Here is a 20,003-nt window from a genome sequence, read left to right on the forward strand (position 1 = left end):
CGGGATCAAGACTGAACTGATACAAAGGAGGCGTGGCCTCTGTGTCCGTCAGTCATAGGGTAAGACTAGCCTCTGTGCCTGTCAACTCCTACAGAGGAGGTGTGGCTTCTGGGACTAAATCCTAATGAAGGCGGCGCGGCCTCTGGGCCCGTCCGCCCCCACTTACAGGAGGCGCGGCCTCTGTGCCTTTAGGCCTGTTGTTGAACATGCATCAAGATACACACTGCATCATCTCAAAATTAAAAACCCTCCATCTGGGACAAACTCCCATCTCTTTCTCATTTATCATTAAATACCATCTCATCTCATTATCTCTAGCCGCTTTATCCTGTTCTACAGGGTCGCGGGCAAGCTGGAGCCTATCCCAGCTGACTACGGGCGAAAGGCGGGGTACACCCTGGACAAGTCGCCAGGTCATCACAGGGCTGACACATAGACACAGACAACCATTCACACTCACATTCACACCTACGCTCAATTTAGAGTCACCAGTTAACCTAACCTGCATGTCTTTGGACTGTGGGGGAAACCGGAGCACCCGGAGGAAACCCACGCGGACACGGGGAGAACATGCAAACTCCGCACAGAAAGGCCCTCGCCGGCCACGGGGCTCGAACCCGGACCTTCTTGCTGTGAGGCGACAGCGCTAACCACTACACCACCGTGCCGCCACATTAAATACCAATATTCTATTATTCAATAATAATTCTAGTAATAAAAGACTTGGACATGTAATATCAGGCCCATGTAATGTTTGGCTCATGACGACCTCAAATTTGCTAATTTATTTCTAATTATTTATTTCAACTCCATCCATCCATTTTCTACACCACTTATCCACTACAGGTTGTGGGGGAAGCTGGAGTCAATCCCAGCTGACACTGGGCGAGAGGTGAGGTACACTCTGGGCCAGTCCATCACAGGGCTAACACAGAGACCCAGACAATCATTCTCTCACACACACAGGCAATTTAGAGTAGCCACTTGGCCTAATCCACATGTAGGATGAAACCCACACGTAGGATGAAACCCACACAGGCACGAAGAGAACATGCAAACTCCACACAGAAAGGCCCTAGCTGACCAGCAGGTTCGTACCCAGAGCCTTCTTGTTGTGAGGCGACAGTTAAAACTACTGCACCACCGCGTCGCCTTTATTTCAACTCATTTTCGTTCAGTGATAAAGAAATGAGCTGTGTGTCACTTCTAATGTTTTTCCTCTCACTGATCATGTGCATAGCAATTACACTCATTTGTGCAAAGCGATTACACCCACTCTGCACAAACAGAGGCACGTCACAGACCTCCTGTAGCATTCCGTGAAGCTTTCGATGAAGCAAAAAATGCACATTAGACATCTGTCTTGTTTACGAATAACTGTATTGCTCATTCACTGTGGGCTGTTGGCTAAATTGAATGAGCATCAATTCAGCCTTCGCTAATTACTGTGATCACAAATGGTCATGAAAAACAGGAACGGACTGACAGGCAAGAAACTCTCCCCTCACACACACAGAGCTCCAAAATTATTGGCACCCTTAGGGTTTTTTTTGGGGGGGGGGTCAAGGAAATATAGGTTATGATAAAAACGAATGGTTAATCCGTCAAGCTTTTGACATGGACATCCCAATTCACAAGATCTAGAATATTCTGTAATGAATTTGTATTGAGTGATCTCAGAGTCCTTGCTGTGTATTCTCCAATCTTATGAAGCATTATAGAAGACTCGGAGGTTATGTTGGCAAAAAGGACCTTGCTCAAAGTACTGAATGTCGGGGTGCCAGGAATACTGACGCATGGTTTTGGGCTGCCTGTTTTCTTTGAATAAATTTACTTCAATTGATGCTGAGAGCTCCCTCATATCTTCATTGTGAGGTTAAGCTAGAAATGAACCACAACAACCCTTCCCATCCCCTACCAAGGGTGCCAATAATTCTTGAGCTGACTACAGGTCTATAAGAAGAGTGGTACAAAGAATTTAGGACAAATTATTTATAAAAAAAAAAAAAAAAAAGGCCGCGTATTTTTTATTTTTAAATACCAGGATGAAGGTTCCTAAATCCAGTTCCATCGTGTTTGCGGATGGTGTCGAACACCACAGTCCTGGCCGGCATGTTTACACCCATCGCAAAAGTCTCAGTGGCGAAAAGAACCTGCATATATGAGAGAGAGAGAGAGAGAGAGAGAGAGAGAGAGAGAGAGAGAGAGAGAAATTGCTGTGATCATCTGCATGCACTAGATTACTGAATGATGGGGTGGGGAAAGAAGGACCTACTATCCTACATTTGTCGCAGTGCTACAGTAGTTATAACTAATCCCCAGCGGGTTTTGTAATGCACAAAATCAACAAGCATCGCGGAAGTGCCTGATATTAAAGCTCCACATCATAATGAAATTAGAGAGAAGTAAAACTCCTTCAGAAACCTTGTTAAAAACTGAAAAAATGCCCCCAGCCCATCCTCATAACTACAGACGTACTGGAACCTCGCTAGCTCTTGTACATTACGCAATGAATAAAACATCTGGAGGTGTGCTGGTGATGGGAAAACGGTCAACAAAGTGGTGTGATGCGGGCCAGTCCGATCCAAAGTAACTGACACCACCAAGACGTCGATTATTTGTCTCTAACAGCACATTCTGTAATGTTTTATACCTCTTATACTACAGCAATTTGCCAACACTAACATTTTTTTTTAGTAATTAAAGAACACCATGTCATACTTTATCCATTTATTGTTCATTTAACATTATGGAATGTCAGTGAAACATGTTCCCTGTGTCCGAAATCACTCTAGTTCACTACTTCCTACATAGGGAATTACTATATAGAGGACTATATAGTGAACTCATTGGTAAAATGAAAAAAAAAAAAAAAACCTTTCGGGCACTACTCTGCCACGCCGTTATTTACGTCATGACTGTCACACAATTACAACGTGCCAGATCAGACGGTTAGTGGGTTTTCAAAATAACGCCAGTATTTTTGTGATGCATATTATACTGAGCGTATTTCCCACACTAATAAATACAAAGTACTTTGTCTCTGCTGCATCTTTCAGTTCTTTTAAATCAAGGCTGAATACTTTCTTTCTTCTTGGCCGCTGCCTTTTATTCAATCAAACTTGAGGCTTTTGATGTGATTTCTTTCAGCGCGACCGCAATGCATGATGGGATATACTGCTTGGTTAGTGACCATCAGTTGTACACTATTTTTCATGATGCATTGTGGGATACTTTGAGTGCACCATCTCATTATCTCTAGCCGCTTTATCCTGTTCTACAGGGTCGCAGGCAAGCTGGAGCCTATCCCAGCTGACTACGGGCGAAAGGCGGGGTACACCCTGGACAAGTCACCAGGTCATCACAGGGCTGACACATATGCCGCTTTTCCACTACCAACGCGGCTGAGTTGGGCTGAGCTGTGCCGTGCTGAGTCGAGCTGAGTGGGGCTGTTGGAGTTGCATTTTGACTACAACCGCGCTGAACCGTGCTGGCTGGAAGTGGGTGGACACATTGGGTGGAGTTAGCGAAAGTGGGTGGACGTCAGGCGGCGCAAACAGTGACATCAGTGACCTTTTAAGCGGTAGTCTCACAACCCGGAGAGTAAACAATAAACATGGAGGACATGGAGTCGTTCGTGTTGCTGGTCTTGGTGCTGTGGCTTGTTGTCGCCGACAACGCCAACAGATACTGGCAAGAGCGTATAGATGAGGCGAGGCGCATAAGGCTTCATAATTCTTGTAATTCTCCTTCTTCCGGGTTTACGGTGTTTACAGATCCCAGCATGCTCGTGGGGCGTGTGAGGACACTCCTCCTCACCAATCAGTGCACAGGGGAGTGTCTCCTCACGCCCCTAGCCCCACTCGGCTCGGTTTGGCTCGCTTCAGCCCTACTCCAAAACCGTGCAAGTTTTGGGGGCTGAGCAGGGCTGAAGCGAGCTGAGTCATGCTGTTCTTGGATAGTCGAAACGCGAGCCGTGTCGGGCTGAAGTGAGCTGAAAAAGGGTAGTGGAAAAGGGCCAATAGACACAGACAACCATTCGCACTCACATTCACACCTACGGTCAATTTAGAGTCACCAGTTAACCTAACCTGCATGTCTTTGGACTGTGGGGGAAACCGGAGCACCCGGAGGAAACCCACGCGGACACAGGGAGAACATGCAAACTCCACACAGAAAGGCCCTCGCCGGCCACGGGGCTCGAACCCGGACCTTCTTGCTGTGAGGCGACAGCGCTAACCACTACACCACCGTGCCACCCCTCATCCATTTATTATTAGTCTTATATTTTGAAGACATTCAAGTTCCTGTGGAAGCTGTTACTATAGAAGACAGGTGCATTAATAAAATTCAAGAATTCGACTGTGCTTTGGCGTAAGAAACAGGAACGTTTCCATTACGTATTTAATCCTAACTAATTTTTTTTTTAAAACAGAGTTGAGTTTGAAGAGAATTTCTTTCTGTTTTAGCTAGCATTAACTTTTTCAGCAGTTTATGCTCCAGTAGCTCTTCTCTAAGATTGGATCATATGGGCTACCCTTCGTACCCCATGCAAATCAATGAGCCTTTGACGCCCATGACCCTGGACCACTTTTGTTTGGTACTAACCACTGCATACCGGGAATAAGATGTGCCATTTTGGAGATGTTCAGACCCAGTCATCTCACCATCACAATTTGTCCTTTGTCAAAGTCGCTCAGATCCTTACACTTGCCCATTTTTCCTGCTTCCAACACATCAACTTCAAGAGCTCTTGCTGCCGAATACAGTACATCCCACCCCTTGACAGGTGCCATCGTAATGAGATAATCGATGCTATTTCACCTTTTCACCTGTCAGTCATTATAACGTCATGGCTGATCAGTGTACATTTACCCCCACCTCCAAATTTAGATGTGGCCAATTCCCACCCAACCACACGACAGCTACCAACCAGGGAGGGTGAAATCTACCACATACTTCCTCCGTGGCACAGGAAGCCAGCTGACCGCATCTTTTCGAACTGTTGCTCATACATCAGCAAGTTGTGTAACATACTCTGAGGAAAGTGCTATCCGCCCACTTCCATATACATGAGCTCACAGACTCCCATGATTGGCTCGAGTCGATGTAATTGGCAGGGGAGAGAGAAAGAGGATACGTCATCGCTCCCTGCCTGATAGACAATCTTCTTCTTTAATTTCTCACGCGTCATGAAGCAAAAACATAATCGGACATGTTTATCTCGCATTACTTGATACCGTTATACACTGAAATAACACCTAGAGTAGGGTGCATCAGTTGCCCCCTAAAAATGAAAAGTTCCTCCGATCATGATGCATTTTTGTTTTTATGTTCCTTTTGGTAAGAAAACACACTGGGTGAAATATGTTGACAAAATTCAAAAGTTTAATGGTGGCACCAGGAGCTCAAAGTTATGGAAAAAGCTGCTATTTTATGACTTTGACACAATTTCGATCACTTTTCATGAGGCACCTTATAGAGTATACCAAATATCTTAGATCCACATTTTTAGTACATATTCTAAATATATTATCAAGCACAGTTTGAGTTTTAGCTGTTCATTGAATCATTGTTCAACTACTTTTAAACAATACAAATGAATTATGGATCACATTAATGCTTCTCAATCCCTTGCAAAGGTTCTTAACATGATCTCTGGCTCACAAGAAATCAATAAATGGAGTCCAACATTGTGATTCAAACCTTACGTGAAAACATAAAATAAGCGTTTTTTGGCAAAAAAAAGAACCTCATGGTGCCACCGTTAGACTTTTGAATATGGTCAAAAAATTTTACAGGATGTCTTTATTGGTGAAAAGGAACACCCAAACAAAAATGCATCAGATTTTATGAAAGTGAGAGCGACTGATGCGCCCTAACCTATAGCAAACAAGGCGTACTTTTACAAGGCCTCTCGAGAACAGCATTTCGATGACCTCCTTCAGGATCGGCAGGATGCCGCTGTGGTGCACGGCAATGCCTCTCTTCAGCAAGTCCCTCATCAGCAAGATCTGAGAACCAAAGAGGAACAAAAAACATTTATGTGCCAAGGTGTCAGTATCAGAATCGACCGTTCTGACAAAAATCATCGAGCTCGGGTCTATTCTGTCAATATAAGAATTCAAGCTTCTGACTTACCGTCACGGTACATCAGCGTTATTTCTACTTAAAGTGCCATTCCACCATTGGATGTATTCTTTGGCATAAAATACAATATATTTTATGACAACATGACTAGACAGAGAAATCTTTTAGCTTCAAAATGATATATCAAACATAATTTTTTGACAACGACAAGTATATTAATTTTGCGACCAAAGTCACCTACCCTTTTAATTTCCGCGCGGTAGTGAAACGTGATGTCATCGGCAGGTTCCCCTTCTTGTGTACCACGTGTCGGTCTATTTTTAGACCAGGAAACCCCCAAAGTGAGAGAGTCATTTCTCCTCGTATATGGGGGCCAAAAAATTGCGAAAAATTTTGAGTTAATCTTTCAGTTAGCTAGATTTATTGGTATTAGCTAGATTTATTGCAGGGCTTTGAACCGGAATTTTTTTCCTATTGGTTCGTTCCGAACAGAAACGGAATTTTAACGTTTCCGGTTTTGGGTTCCACCATTAAATAGACGTTCCCGAACCGGTTAGAACAAAAAAATTTCGTTCCCGGAACGGTTAATTACGTTCCCTGTCAGCTGTTTAACAAATGGCTATAAAATTATGTCTCTGTCTCATCCAGCTTAAGCCAAATGTAGGCTAATTCTATTACAACCTTCATTAAATAAGACAAGAAATAATTCAAAACAATTATTATTTCAAATGTTGGCGATTTGGATTCTCAGTATGTCTTCCCATCTACACAAACAGAAAAAGTGCCAAAAATGAAAGAGAATTCGTTTAGTGTGTTACCAAAGGCTAGTCAGGCCCTATAGAGGGCTACCGCATGACGTCACCGCGCCGCGAGATTTTGTTAGGCGCCATATTGGAAGACCAAGTACACATCTATGCAAGTACATACATACATAAAACAAACTACACCTGAAATGTAGCCAGGGCCGGTTTTGCCCTAATCTGGACCCGGGTGCAACATCGCGCAACCCCAAAAAAAAAAAAAAACACAGTCTAAATCAGGACAACCATCACATAACTATAAACATTTTATATCAACTATTTTAACTAAATGGGCTATAATAAATAAGCCTGCAGGCAGCCACGGCGGGCTGCCTCAGAAAAGTAACCATTCAATGACAACTGAAAGCCTGCAGCCACGGCGGGCTGCCTTAAAAAGTAACCATTTGTCCTACCTTAAAACTCGTTTTGCATTTTCTGCCTCCTTTTTTGTATTTTCGACCCTCCGTTTATTTTCTTTCCTTTTCTGAAAACCTGATTTGTGTCCAGACATTTTGTTCTGCTACCAACGAACTAACTCGTCAGGTCTCATCTCTCGAGCCCGCGATGATTCCTGTGGGAAGGGCAACAACTGATACATTTTTACAAACAGCCAATAGGGAGGTTGCATCGTTCAGGCTCTTCTTTGCTCAGACACTCAGTAATGGAGACATGATAGTAGTCCACCTTCCCGCTCTCTCCATTCCATCAGCGAACGTCACACAGGAAGTGAACCCCAGTGGGTCATAGAAACTTGCGCAGGAGAAGAATGACTATTTGTAGGCTACAGAAACTTTGAGAAACGAAATAAAAACCGGTATTAACCGGTTACCATTATTTTTAATAAGCGTTTCTGTTCCGGAACATAAAAAATAATAAAGTTTCTGGTTTCGTTTCTGTTCCATGTGAAATAGAAAAAGTTCCCGGTTTTCGTTCCTTGAACCGGTTCAAAGCCCTGATTTATTGGTATTATTTTTATCGCGTTCTATCCGCCATTGCTGATAATATGTGCCACGTCACGTGGTACACAAGAAGGGGAACCTGCCGATGACATCACGCGCGGAAATTAAAAGGGTAGGTGACTTTGGTCGCAAAATTAATATACTTGTCGTTGTCAAAAAATTATGTTTGATATATCATTTTGAAGCTAAAAGATTTCTCTATCTAGTGATACCATTTATATATGTTGTCAAAATATATTGTATTTTATGCCAAAGAATACATCCAATGGTGGAATGGCACTTTAATACAAGTTTGTTTGGCTGTTTTTTAACCCCGTCTTCACTCTATTATCGATTTTAAGTAATCCCCATCTCCAGTGCGGTCCATTAAACCAAGCACTGGTTGGAAAAATACGTAAGGTTAATTACCCGCACTCAGTCATGAACGTCTGAGCTGAGACTGATCCTTCAGTAAGAGGATATGAGGCACAAAGTGGAAAGTATTCAGCAGAATTAATCCATGAAGATATTTACAGGGTGACCCAAAAAAAAGTTTACACTTGGTTGATTGCTTGTATAAACACCAATTTAGGTCTCTTTAACTTTGTTCAACGCTCCAATGATTGCTGTTGAACTCCTAATTCCGCTGCTATGCTCTTTTCGCTCAACTACATGTGCTTCGTTTGAAAATGAAGAAAACTTCTGCTGTGCCTGAATTACTGCGTGCCGGACTGTCTCCTACCGAGATTGCAACACAGCTGGGAATATCAAGATGTGCAGTGTACAAAATTAAAAACAAGTTAGAACGCACTGGAACAGCCAAAAGAAAGCCTGGATCTGGTCGCCCTCGGTCTGTACGGACAAAACACATGATCAGCAAGGTTAAACGATGAATTAAGTCCAATCCTGTCAGGTCCATGAGAAAAATGGCTTCTGAGCTTGATGTCAGTCCTTCCTCAATGCAACGACTTGTCAAGAATGACCTTAACATGAAGTCCAGGGCCAGGGTGAAGGTTCCACTTCTTACTAAAGCTCAACGAGAAAGTAGGGTGAAACGGTCCAAGGCATTGTTGAACAACATCAAGCATGCTGCGCCAGGTCGTGCGATCTTGTTCTCAGATGAAAAGATCTTCACTGTCGATGCCATATCAAACCGAAGAAACAACCGATGGATTGGAGGTGATCCCACAGATGTACCTGATGCTGTAAAGTATGCCAACACTACAAAGCACCCAGCTTCAGTCATGGTTTTTGGTCTCATCTCCTCGCATGGCAAGAAGATGCCTCCAGTTTTCATTCCCTCAGGTGTACGCATCAACACTGAGGAATATCTGGACGTTCTGCAGAAAAAAGTCAAGCCATGGATCCAGACCAACTACCCTGATGGGAATTATGTGTTCCAACAAGACGGTGCCCCTGCTCACACTTCCAAGAGGACCCAAGAATGGTTGAATGCCAACCTGGAGGCATTCTGGCCCAAGGATATGTGGCCTCCCCAGAGTCCAGATCTTAATCCACTGGATTATAGTATCTGGGCAACTGTGGAGGACAGTGCCTGTAAGAAGCCCCACCCTTCTGTACCAACCTTGCAGAGGTCTGTTCTGAGATCTTGGAACCGGATGACAGCATCCTACATTAAGAAGACTTGTCAAGTTTTCCGCAGTCGTCTGGAGGCGGTCATGGCAGTCGGAGGAGGACACATCGAGAAATAGAATCTATGGTGTATAGATGTATATACAATCTAATGATGTATAGATTGTTAATAAAATTTGTATTAGAAGCTGAGATACATGGTGTTGAAGTTTCATTTATGAAAGCGTAAACTTTTTTTTGGGGTCACCCTGTAATAGTGCTCATTTACAAATAAAAATAAATTGCAACAAAAATGTTCATCTTAAATTAAAATAGGGGCTTATTTCATTTTTAAAAAAAATTACGATAATATGCCTGATTCCAATTTTCATGATGAGTCTTCGACCGTATACAAGTGTTTTACACGGACTGCGTGATTTTTTTTTTTTCCTGCCTTCAAAACTCTCACAGCAGTTACATTCCTGTGAGTTAGGTGAGAATGTTTTTATCTGGGTTGAAGTATTAAAACCTGCAATATCTTCCAGAAAACATAGCAAGAGAGGGACAGCCAAATATTCCACATGTCTGTGTATTGATGATGATGATGATGATGATGGGCCAGGTTGTACCTGAGGGAGCTGCCGGTCTCCTCCTCTCAGCCTGGTCAGACTCTTATGGAAGAAGGAGTGGATCTCGTTCTTCTCCACCGAGCTGGTCAGGTCTAGAGAAGTGAGCGAGCGAGCGTTATCGTCACAGCGTGTACGCGAGAAGGTGAACGCCACCACCGGAGTCTGCTGCCTCTCTGACAGGAAGTTGAGCAGCGTCTGCCACACAGCCCGGTCCTGAAACACACACACGTGCGTGTGCAAACAATTTTACTTCATATTATATGCACACGTGCAAATGAGTGCGTTCAACACATACAAAAGCTACTTGAATATGAGCACCCCCTAGTGGACAATCTGACATCCTGGTCGACAAGTGAGGGTGAGGAAGCGAGGAGTGAGTAAGCAAGCGAGCGAGCTTGTGGATCAAATGAGCACAGATTTTATGTATAAATTATTCGGTACAAAATCACAAAAGTCCCTTGTAGATTTATCGAAAAAAAAAAAGAAGTTTGCGACACACATTTAAAAAGAAACATGAATGAGAAAATGGTTTAAAAATGTTAAAGATTATGCTAAGGCTGGGCGTACCATGGCCATTCTGGAGGTGATCTGTCGCAGAAATCTGGGCGGAGTGAATATGCAAATGAAGCCACGACAGCTGTGACAGAAGACCTCAGTAAACCAGTGGCAGCAGCGATGTATAGCCTTTCGGCAATGACGAGTGTGTACCGTTTTCACGACTGCAGCCACGGCAAAACGAAATAAGCCACGCCCCCGAGACAAACTTTTCACTTTCTGCAGAATGTTGCTCCGTGAACATTTTGAGCTCGATGGTTGTGACAGAATGCTACGGTAACCCCTGGCAGCCCACGTATGCCTTCACAGTCGCGCCAGATGAATTCATCCGATGCTTGACCCACAGCAATTTGACACGACGAAACTTTCCGGGGATGGAAGCCACGTCCTCCCGGTTGTCAAGGTAGCTCCCTGGCTCTCATGTATTCTGACGGAAGAGCCTGGAATGTGTGCCAGTTGAGCTCTGGAAGGCCCAAAATCATCTACTATGAAGTATGAGACCTTAGCATTAGCCAGCCAATCAGCACGCTCTCTCTCTCTTTTTTTTTTTTTTTTAAATACACTTCGGAATAAATTGAAGTGGGTTTAAACTGACAGTTTGCCCCCCCCCCAAAAAAAACCCCTGCCTCCATGTGTTGTTTTGTAAAACAAAAGTACATCTCTCATTCATGAAAGTGTGCCTGATACACAATCCTGGTTGAGAGTACGCCGTGCACAATCTGGCTGGCGCTTCTCATTTTATTTTCTCTCCTTTTTTTTGGTGTGTGTTTGTGTAGTTTGATGTTTGAGTGTTTTGTCCGCCGGTTGTGGTGTAGCTCCGGACCCAGTTTTGGGCGTCGGTTCCCTCCAGGCCTTGGTTCGCCGTGGGTGATGCCTGTACTCGTCACTATGGACTGCAGTGAGCTTGTTGCTCATTTTAACATCGTGGTTGTGGGGGCGTCGTGGCTCAGGTGGCTAAGGCACCATACCATAAATCCGGGGACCCGGGTTCGATTCCGACCCGAGGTCATTTCCCGATCCCTCCCCGTCTCTCTCTCCCACTCATTTCCTGTCCTGTCTCTACACTGTCCTATCCAATAAAAGTGAAAAAAAAAAAAAAAGCCCAAAAAATATCTTTAAAAAAAAAAAAACATCGTGGTTGTCCAGTGCTCTGTGCGTCAGCACTTTAGTGCTTGGCGTGATGTTCCAAGCAATGTTGCTCGGTGGCGTCACGGGACATACCAGCGCTCTGCGTGGCGGTGCGTCTGTGCTCGCTTTGTGGATCCATGGCGTGGTGTTACGAGTGATGTCACCCGGTGGCGGCGCAGTGGCTGTGCTGGCGGTACGGGACTTGTTTTCGTGCACCTTTTGGTGAGACTGTGGTTGCTACACCATTAGAATGACATCCTAACCTCTATTTGGTGGACTTTTTTTTTTTCTCATCTCATCATCTCTAGCCGCTTTATCCTTCTACAGGGTCGCAGGCAAGCTGGAGCCTATCCCAGCTGACTACGGGCGAAAGGCGGGGTACACCCTGGACAAGTCGCCAGGTCATCACAGGGCTGACACATAGACACAGACAACCATTCACACTCACATTCACACCTACGGTCAATTTAGAGTCACCAGTTAACCTAACCTGCATGTCTTTGGACTGTGGGGGAAACCGGAGCACCCGGAGGAAACCCACGCGGACACAGGGAGAACATGCAAACTCTGCACAGAAAGGCCCTCGCCGGCCACGGGGCTCGAACCTGGACCTTCTTGCTGTGAGGCGACAGCGCTAACCACTACGCCACCGTGCTGCCCAGCAAGGCGTTATATAAATTGAAATTATTATTATTATTATTATTATTATCCTGGAAAAAAAAAAAACAGGCCTTAAAGAGACACTCTTTCATACCCAAAAGTAAATATCCCTTTAAATGCATCCTGTAAAAGCTTTTTTAAGAATAAGAACACAGACCTGATTTGCCGTGGTGGTCTGGGACACCTTCTTCGTACCAAAAGACTGGGCATGTTTACTGGTGCGCTCCTTTTTGGCCTCCACAGCTGTGTAGTACCTAAACACAAAGGGAGGATGGATGGATAGATTCGCAGCTTCTTTCCATAACAAATCACGCAGTATAAATTCCATAACTCTTTAGAGACTGCGTTAATATTTTCTGTTGACTGCCTGTATATTCAAAATCAAATCATGTCCGAGGCATTTGGCATTTCAGAAACCCTGTTAGTGCTGGTTCAGTTTCTGTCCCGCTAGGGTTACTGTATTTCCACAGCTATCAGATTTTCAGTGTAACGTTAGCTGAACATATTACAACAAGAGCAACAAGCCTAGCATAAAACACGTCGTAGTTTGTTTTAACCCATGAATAACAGCATGTCCAGGACCCAAAGCATCATCACTGAACGCTGGTTTCTACACAAATGAAGTCCTTATGAAATGCTGATCAATTCAAACTTCACTTCTGACATAACAGCTGTTAAAACACTGTCCTGGTGTCTTCCCCCACTCTAAAACACACTCCAGTTTACGAAGACGAGTCTCTTGGCCTTACCCTTTGGTGAGGAAAGCTCCAGTAGCATCCAGCAGGAGGAAGAGCTCTTTCTGAGTCTTGGTGCTGTTTCCTGTGTAGAGGTAGTGCTCCAGTGGCACCGGCCTCTTCACTGTGCTGATCACGTAAATCGGCCTCTTCTTGATCCGGCTGGAAGAGGAGGAGAAAAAGAAGAGAAACTGAGACACAGGCCATGAGAGGCAGATTTTAAAAAAATATATATATATCATAAGCCGTGAGACAAAGAATTACGAATAGATTAAATGGGGAAAAACGAAAAAAGATCAAGACCAAGAGCCCACAAGAAAGATGATTTTCTACTCATCATTTATCAAAAGATAATAATAATAAGTTCAATTTATGGCGGCACGGTGGTGTAGTGGTTAGCGCTGTCGCCTCACAGCAAGAAGGTCCGGGTTCGAGCCCCGTGGCCGGCGAGGGCCTTTCTGTGCGGAGTTTGCATGTTCTCCCCGTGTCCGCGTGGGTTTCCTCCGGGTGCTCCGGTTTCCCCCACAGTCCAAAGACATGCAGGTTAGGTTAACTGGTGACTCTAAATTGAGCGTAGGTGTGAATGTGAGTGTGAATGGTTGTCTGTGTCTATGTGTCAGCCCTGTGATGACCTGGCGACTTGTCCAGGGTGTACCCCGCCTTTCGCCCGTAGTCAGCTGGGATAGGCTCCAGCTTGCCTGCGACCCTGTAGAACAGGATAAAGCGGCTAGAGATAATGAGATGAGATGAGTTCAATTTATATAGCGCCTTTCACAAACCCAAGGACGCTTTACACAGGAGTTACCAAAAAAAAAGGCCACACTAGGAAGAGTAGTGTGAGCTAAAGAGGAAAGTTTTCAAGTTAGCTTTGAAGGAAGAAAGAGCGGAACAGTCACGAAGCGATTGTGGTAATGAGTTCCAAAGTTTAGGAGCAGCAACACTGAATGATCTGCCACCCATAGATGCCAGTTTAAAACGTGGGACAGTCAAAAGTCCACAGACAGAAGATCTGAGGGAGCGGGAGGGACAGTACAAATGAATTAGCTCACAGAGATAGGAAGGGGCGAAACCATGAAGAGCTTTATAGGTGAAAAGCAAGATTTTGTATTTAATCCGAGAGATAACTGGCAACCGGTGCAGTTGCTGTAAAACAGGAGTGATGTGAGCAGTGCGCTTGGTGAGTGTGAGGACTCTAGCTGATGAGTTTTGGATGTACTGCAGGCAGTTGAGCAATGTGGCAGGGAGACCATAAAAGAGAGAACTGCAATAGTCAAGACGAGAAAAAATAAATGCATTGACCAACATATTGGCATCAGTTTCCAAGAGAAAAGGGCGGAGACATGCAATATTGTGGAGGTGAAAGAAAGCATTCTTAGTAATGCTTTTTACTTTGGGGGGGGGAGTGGAACTGTTTTAAATGAATATCCAACTGCTAAATCCTTTAAAAGACATGCTCTTCGAACACAGCGTCAATAAATAAGAGTGCCGCAAGTAAAGCATTAGATGACGACACATACCCGATCCATTCGCTGAACTCCACTGCATTGGGAACGGTAGCACTGAGCAAAATAATACTAACATGTTCAGGCAGCATGATGAGCACTTCCTCCCACACAACACCTCGCTGAAACAGAAAGAAAACACAGAGAGAGACTCGCAGAACTGAGACTCGGTTATGGAATGACTCAGAGCAGCATTCAGGGACCAGAGATTCCGGTAAAAACGCGGCAAAGACAAGACTAACGGGACAAAAACCGGACTACGCCGATAAATCTGAAATACGGCGGCTCGCTGAACAAACTGAAGCACTTCTCACCTCTGCATCATTGATGTAATGAACCTCGTCGAATATAACCCACTCCAGGTCCCGAATGACCTCTGACCCGTTATACAGCATAGACCTGAGAGAGAGAGAGAGAGGCAGATCGACAGAGAAAGAGATGCACACAGACAGAGGGGGAGAGAGAGACAGACACAGACAGACAGAGAGGCAGACAGAGAAGAGACAGACAGACAGAGAAAGAGAGGCAGACAGACAGAGACACACAGACAGAGGGAGAGAGAGACAGACAGACAGGGAGAGAGAGAGACAGACAGACACAGACAGACAGACGACAGACAGACAGAGACAGACACAGAGAGAGGCAGACAGAGGTTATGAAAGCTTCCTTCTCTTACAGCAGAAAATGTTAATGATTGGTTGCTTTATTACCTCAATATTTCAGTGGTCATGATGAGACAGGAGGCTTCAGGATTTAGCTGAACATCTCCAGTCAAAAGCCCAACGTCGCCAAACGTGTTTTTAAAGTCGCGGAATTTCTGATTGGATAAAGCTTTAATGGGGGACGTATAGATGGTTCTGATGGGAAAGATGGAGGACATCATTATTAAGATTTTCCCCAAATATCTCAAATTAAATACATTTTTTTTGCCATTATTATTTATCCGTGTGTGTGTGTGTGTGTGTGTGTGTGTGGGTGGGTGGGTGGGGGGTTAATTTTGAATCTTCCATTTGGGTTAAAGGAACAGTCCACCGTACTTCCATAATGAAATATGCTCTTATCTGAATTGAGACGAGCTGCTCCGTACCTCTCCGAGCTTTGCGCGACCTCCCAGTCAGTCAGACGCAGTCAGACGCGCTGTCACTCCTGTTAGCAATGTAGCTAGGCTCAGTATGGCCAATGGTATTTTTTGGGGCTGTAGTTAGATGCGACCAAACTCTTCCACGTTTTTCCTGTTTACATAGGTTTATATGACCAGTGATATGAAACAAGTTCAGTTACACAAATTGAAACGTGGCGATTTTCTATGCTATGGAAAGTGCGCACTATAATGACAGGCGTACTAACACCTTCTGCGCGCTTCGACAGCGCATTGATACCTTCACTCAGGAGTGCAGGTATCAATGCGCTGCCGAAGCGCGCAGAAGGTGTTAGTACGCCTGTCATTATAGTGCGGACTTTCCATAGCATAGAAAATCGCCAGGTTTAACATACATATGGAAAATCGCCACGTTTCAATTTGTGTAACTGAACTTGTTTCATATCACTGGTCATATAAACCTGTGTAAACAGGAAAAACGCGGAAGAGTTTGGTCGCATCTAACTACAGCCCCAAAAAATACCATTGGCCATACTGAGCCTAGCTACATTGCTAACAGGAGTGACAGCGCGTCTGACTGACTGGGAGGTCGCGCAAAGCTCGGAGAGGTACGGAGCAGCTCGTCTCAATTCAGATAAGAGCATATTTCATTATGGAAGTACGGTGGACTGTTCCTTTAAGTACAGATTCAAAACACACACAACTCCAGAATTACTGGCAACCTTGGTTTTAGAAAAAAAAAAAAGGGGGTAAAATAGGTTATAATAATAAAATGGGTTCTTTTTCACAGATTCACCCCACACACACCTGGTCATGTGTTTTTGTGAGAGCGCAATGGCGTACTCCGCCACCACAGTCTTGCCCGCTGATGTGTGAGCAGCCACAAAGACTGAATCATGAGCCTCGAGCCTCAGGATCGCCTGCTTCTGAAACACGTCCAGCTCAAACGGATACTAAAAATCACACACACACACACACCATTCATTATCCTATTCTGTCCTGTTAGCATTTTATTTTACTCCTTTAAATGGATATGATTCAGTGATAAAAACGGTACACATCGTTATAATGCAGTCGTACCAATAAATCTGACAAAAACACCACCACAGAGCATTATTTCCTGAAATGTGATAGAAATATAGTGCGACATTTCTACAAAGCTTTAATAAATTACTCAGGATTGATCCCGAATCAAATAACCTTTTTTTTTTCCTTTTACATATTTTTTAGTTTTATACATATTGTTTATACTGGGGATTTCTGAGTTCTTGATTTTCAAGGGAAAACATTTAAACCTCAATCCCACACCATTTTATTTTTGCATGAAAGACAACCACAGGTTCTCTGATCTATACAATTATGCAACATGTTCGCCCACAAGAACAAGTTGCGCCCACTTTCCTTCATGTTTACACGCTCACTCTCTATCGGTGGCAAACTGGAGGTTAGACAGGTAAACACAAAGTGTGTGCGCGCGCAAATCAGCGATCAGAAGCTTGTTTTTAACTTGCTTTATTGTCCTCTCGCTGCGTGTTTCTGTTTAAAATGCTCGGTGATTTGACGGTAAATCGGCTCACCGCGGCCCGATTTCTCAGAATCCGACTGGGTATCTGCATCTCCCCACAACTGGATGAGGGTAAGAACTTCTTCTTTAGTCCAGGTATCACTGCGATTGGTTTGGAAATCGTTTGACTCCATTGTTTAAAGGTGGAGAAGTTTGACAAGGAAAACCACTTGAGAAGAACTGACCATTGGATTTGTCGTGACGCGGTCTTGTCCGGATGAACGCTACTGCACACGTGTACATGTCCGACTTGACATCGATTGCGTTTAGATGGTAAGCAGGAACAAGTTGCACCAGTGGAGCAAGTCACGTCCACTGGTGTCAAAATTGTTCTGGAAAGACGGGCCGTTGTGCTCGGGCTATTTGTTCCAAGAACAACTTGTTCTGGCAAAAAAGTGCCCATGTAAAAGTTTTTATTCTCTAAAGCTGCCAAGTGTCCTTGTGTAAACAGCACCACAGACGCAATACTGACAATTTAACAGCCAGAAATTGGCAGTTTGGACTGGGGTGGTGTTGGTGATGATAAAAACATCCTGGAACACCAAGTGTATTAATGTACATTGACAACAAATCAGCGTCTTCTATATCTGCACCTTATACTCCAGAGACGTTCACGAACTCAGAAATTTAGTAAAAGTATCACTATGTTCCTGCCATTGCGTAAATTCCTGTACATCGGTTTACACAACCCCTGGCAAAAAGTATGGAATCGCCAGTCTTGGATGAGCACTCATTCAGACGTTTTATTCTGTAGAACAAACTGAGATCACAAACATGATACAATAATAGTCATTCCAAAGTGCACCTTCTTGGCCTTCAGAAACACTAAAATAAACGAAGAAAATACATTGTGATAGTCAGCAAATGTTACTTTTATAGACCAAGCACAGGGAAAAAAATATGGAATCACTCAATTCTGAGGAAAAAAATATGGAATCACTCAATTTTCAGGTAGAAAATAAGGACTTGCCCAGTCAATTTCCTTTCCCTAAATTGACACCTGCCTCAGATTAGATCTGCTCGTTAGTCTGCAGTTAGAAACAGCGCAGTTATCACACCTTGGAGGGCTGCTGGACCAAGTGGATTGGCAAGAATCATGGCTCCAACAAGAGAGATGTCTCTTGAAACAAAAGAGAGGATTGTCAAACTTCTTAAAGAAGGTAACTCTTCACGCATGGTTGCCAAAGATGTGGGCTGTTCACAGTCAGCTGTATCTAAGATATGGACCAAGTACAAACAGCATGGGAAGGTTTTTAAAGCCAAGCGTACTGGTAGACCAAGGAAGACATCAAAGCGTCAAGACAAAAAACTTAAGGCCATATGTCTTGAAAACCGAAAAAGTACAACAAAACAAATGAAGCATAAATGGGAGGAAGCTGGAGTCGATGTACAAGTATGTGACCGAACCGTGAGAAATCGCCTAAAGGAAATGGGATTTTCATATAGGAAAGCTAAAAGAAAACCATCAGTGACACCTAAACAGAAAAGAACAAGACTACAATGGGCTAAGGAGAAGCAATCATGGACTGTGGATGACTGGATGAAAGTTATCTTCAGTGATGAATCACGAATCTGCATTGGGCAAGGTGATGATGCTGGAACTTTTGTTTGGTGCCGTTCCAGTGAGATTTATGAAGAGGACTGCCTGAAGAAAACATCCAAATTTCCACAATCCTTGATGATATGGGGCTGCGTGTCAGGCAAAGGCACTGGGGAGATGGCTGTGGTTACTTCTTCAATAAATGCACAGGTTTACATTGGCATTTTGGACAGTTTTCTTATCCCTTCAATTGAAAAGATGTTTGGGGATGATGAAATAATTTTCCAAGATGACAATGCATCGTGCCATAGAGCAAAAACTGTGAAAGCATTCCTTGGTGAAAGACACATCCAGTCAATGTCATGGCCTGCAAATAGTCCAGATCTCAACCCAATAGAAAACTTGTGGTGGAAATTGAAAAAAATGGTCCACGACAAGGCTCCGGCCTGCAAAGCTGATCTGGCAACTGCAATCAAAGAGAGTTGGCAGCAGATTGATGAAGAATACTGTTTGTCACTCATCAAGTCCATGCCTAAGAGCCTGCAAGCCGTTATAAAAGCCAGAGGTGGTGCAACTAAGACCCCGTCCACATGTAGCCGGGTATCTGCTAAATCGAAGATATTTTTCTACGTTTTGGCCTGTCATCCACATGAAAACACATCAAAAACAAATATTTAAAAAAACTCCGGGCAAAGTGAAGATTTTTGAAAACTCCGTGTATGCCTTTTCATGTAGACAGAGATAACCGGAGTTTTGCGTTTTAGAACGTCACAATCTGCGCCAAAAAAATGACAACAAATCTGCCCTGACGTCAAACGTGCGACCTTTGTTTACTGCAGAAGCCAGATTAAGCATGGACTTAAGCTAGCCGCACACTACGGCGATCCACGCGGTACCGAACCGACCCATTTCAGAGCCGACTTCCAACAGGGCACGCACATATCCCCCGACTGTTGACGAGTGCAGTCGCGACTGAAGCGACACGTGACAACTTAATAGCTTTGTGATTGGCTATTGGATATAGTTACTGTTAAATCCAACACTTGAAGATGCTACAGGCTGAATTACAAATGACACAACATGGAATATGTAGCGCACTATCTAGGCTGCATGAGCTATTATTTCCAACCTTAAATAGTGCACTTATATAGGGGAGTTAAAGCGATTTGGAATTCAGCCACACAACTTGAGC

General features: G+C 44.0%; 1 protein-coding gene across 1 annotated transcript in view; it reads right to left on the reverse strand.

Moving 5' to 3' along the window:
• skic2 (SKI2 subunit of superkiller complex) overlaps positions 1-20,003 on the reverse strand; it is a 79,657-nt gene that overhangs the window by 27,935 nt on the left and 31,719 nt on the right. Inside the window, exons 10-18 of the mRNA XM_060904656.1 lie at positions 16,515-16,660; positions 15,319-15,465; positions 14,923-15,007; positions 14,624-14,730; positions 13,122-13,268; positions 12,530-12,626; positions 10,030-10,242; positions 5,904-6,014; positions 2,042-2,153 (exon numbers count right to left, since the gene is read on the reverse strand). Coding sequence (XP_060760639.1) covers positions 2,042-2,153; positions 5,904-6,014; positions 10,030-10,242; positions 12,530-12,626; positions 13,122-13,268; positions 14,624-14,730; positions 14,923-15,007; positions 15,319-15,465; positions 16,515-16,660 — 1,165 coding nt within the window. The remainder of the gene's footprint in view (positions 1-2,041; positions 2,154-5,903; positions 6,015-10,029; positions 10,243-12,529; positions 12,627-13,121; positions 13,269-14,623; positions 14,731-14,922; positions 15,008-15,318; positions 15,466-16,514; positions 16,661-20,003) is intronic.

This window comes from Neoarius graeffei, chromosome 22 (assembly GCF_027579695.1).
Source record: "Neoarius graeffei isolate fNeoGra1 chromosome 22, fNeoGra1.pri, whole genome shotgun sequence".
Taxonomy (NCBI): domain Eukaryota; kingdom Metazoa; phylum Chordata; class Actinopteri; order Siluriformes; family Ariidae; genus Neoarius; species Neoarius graeffei.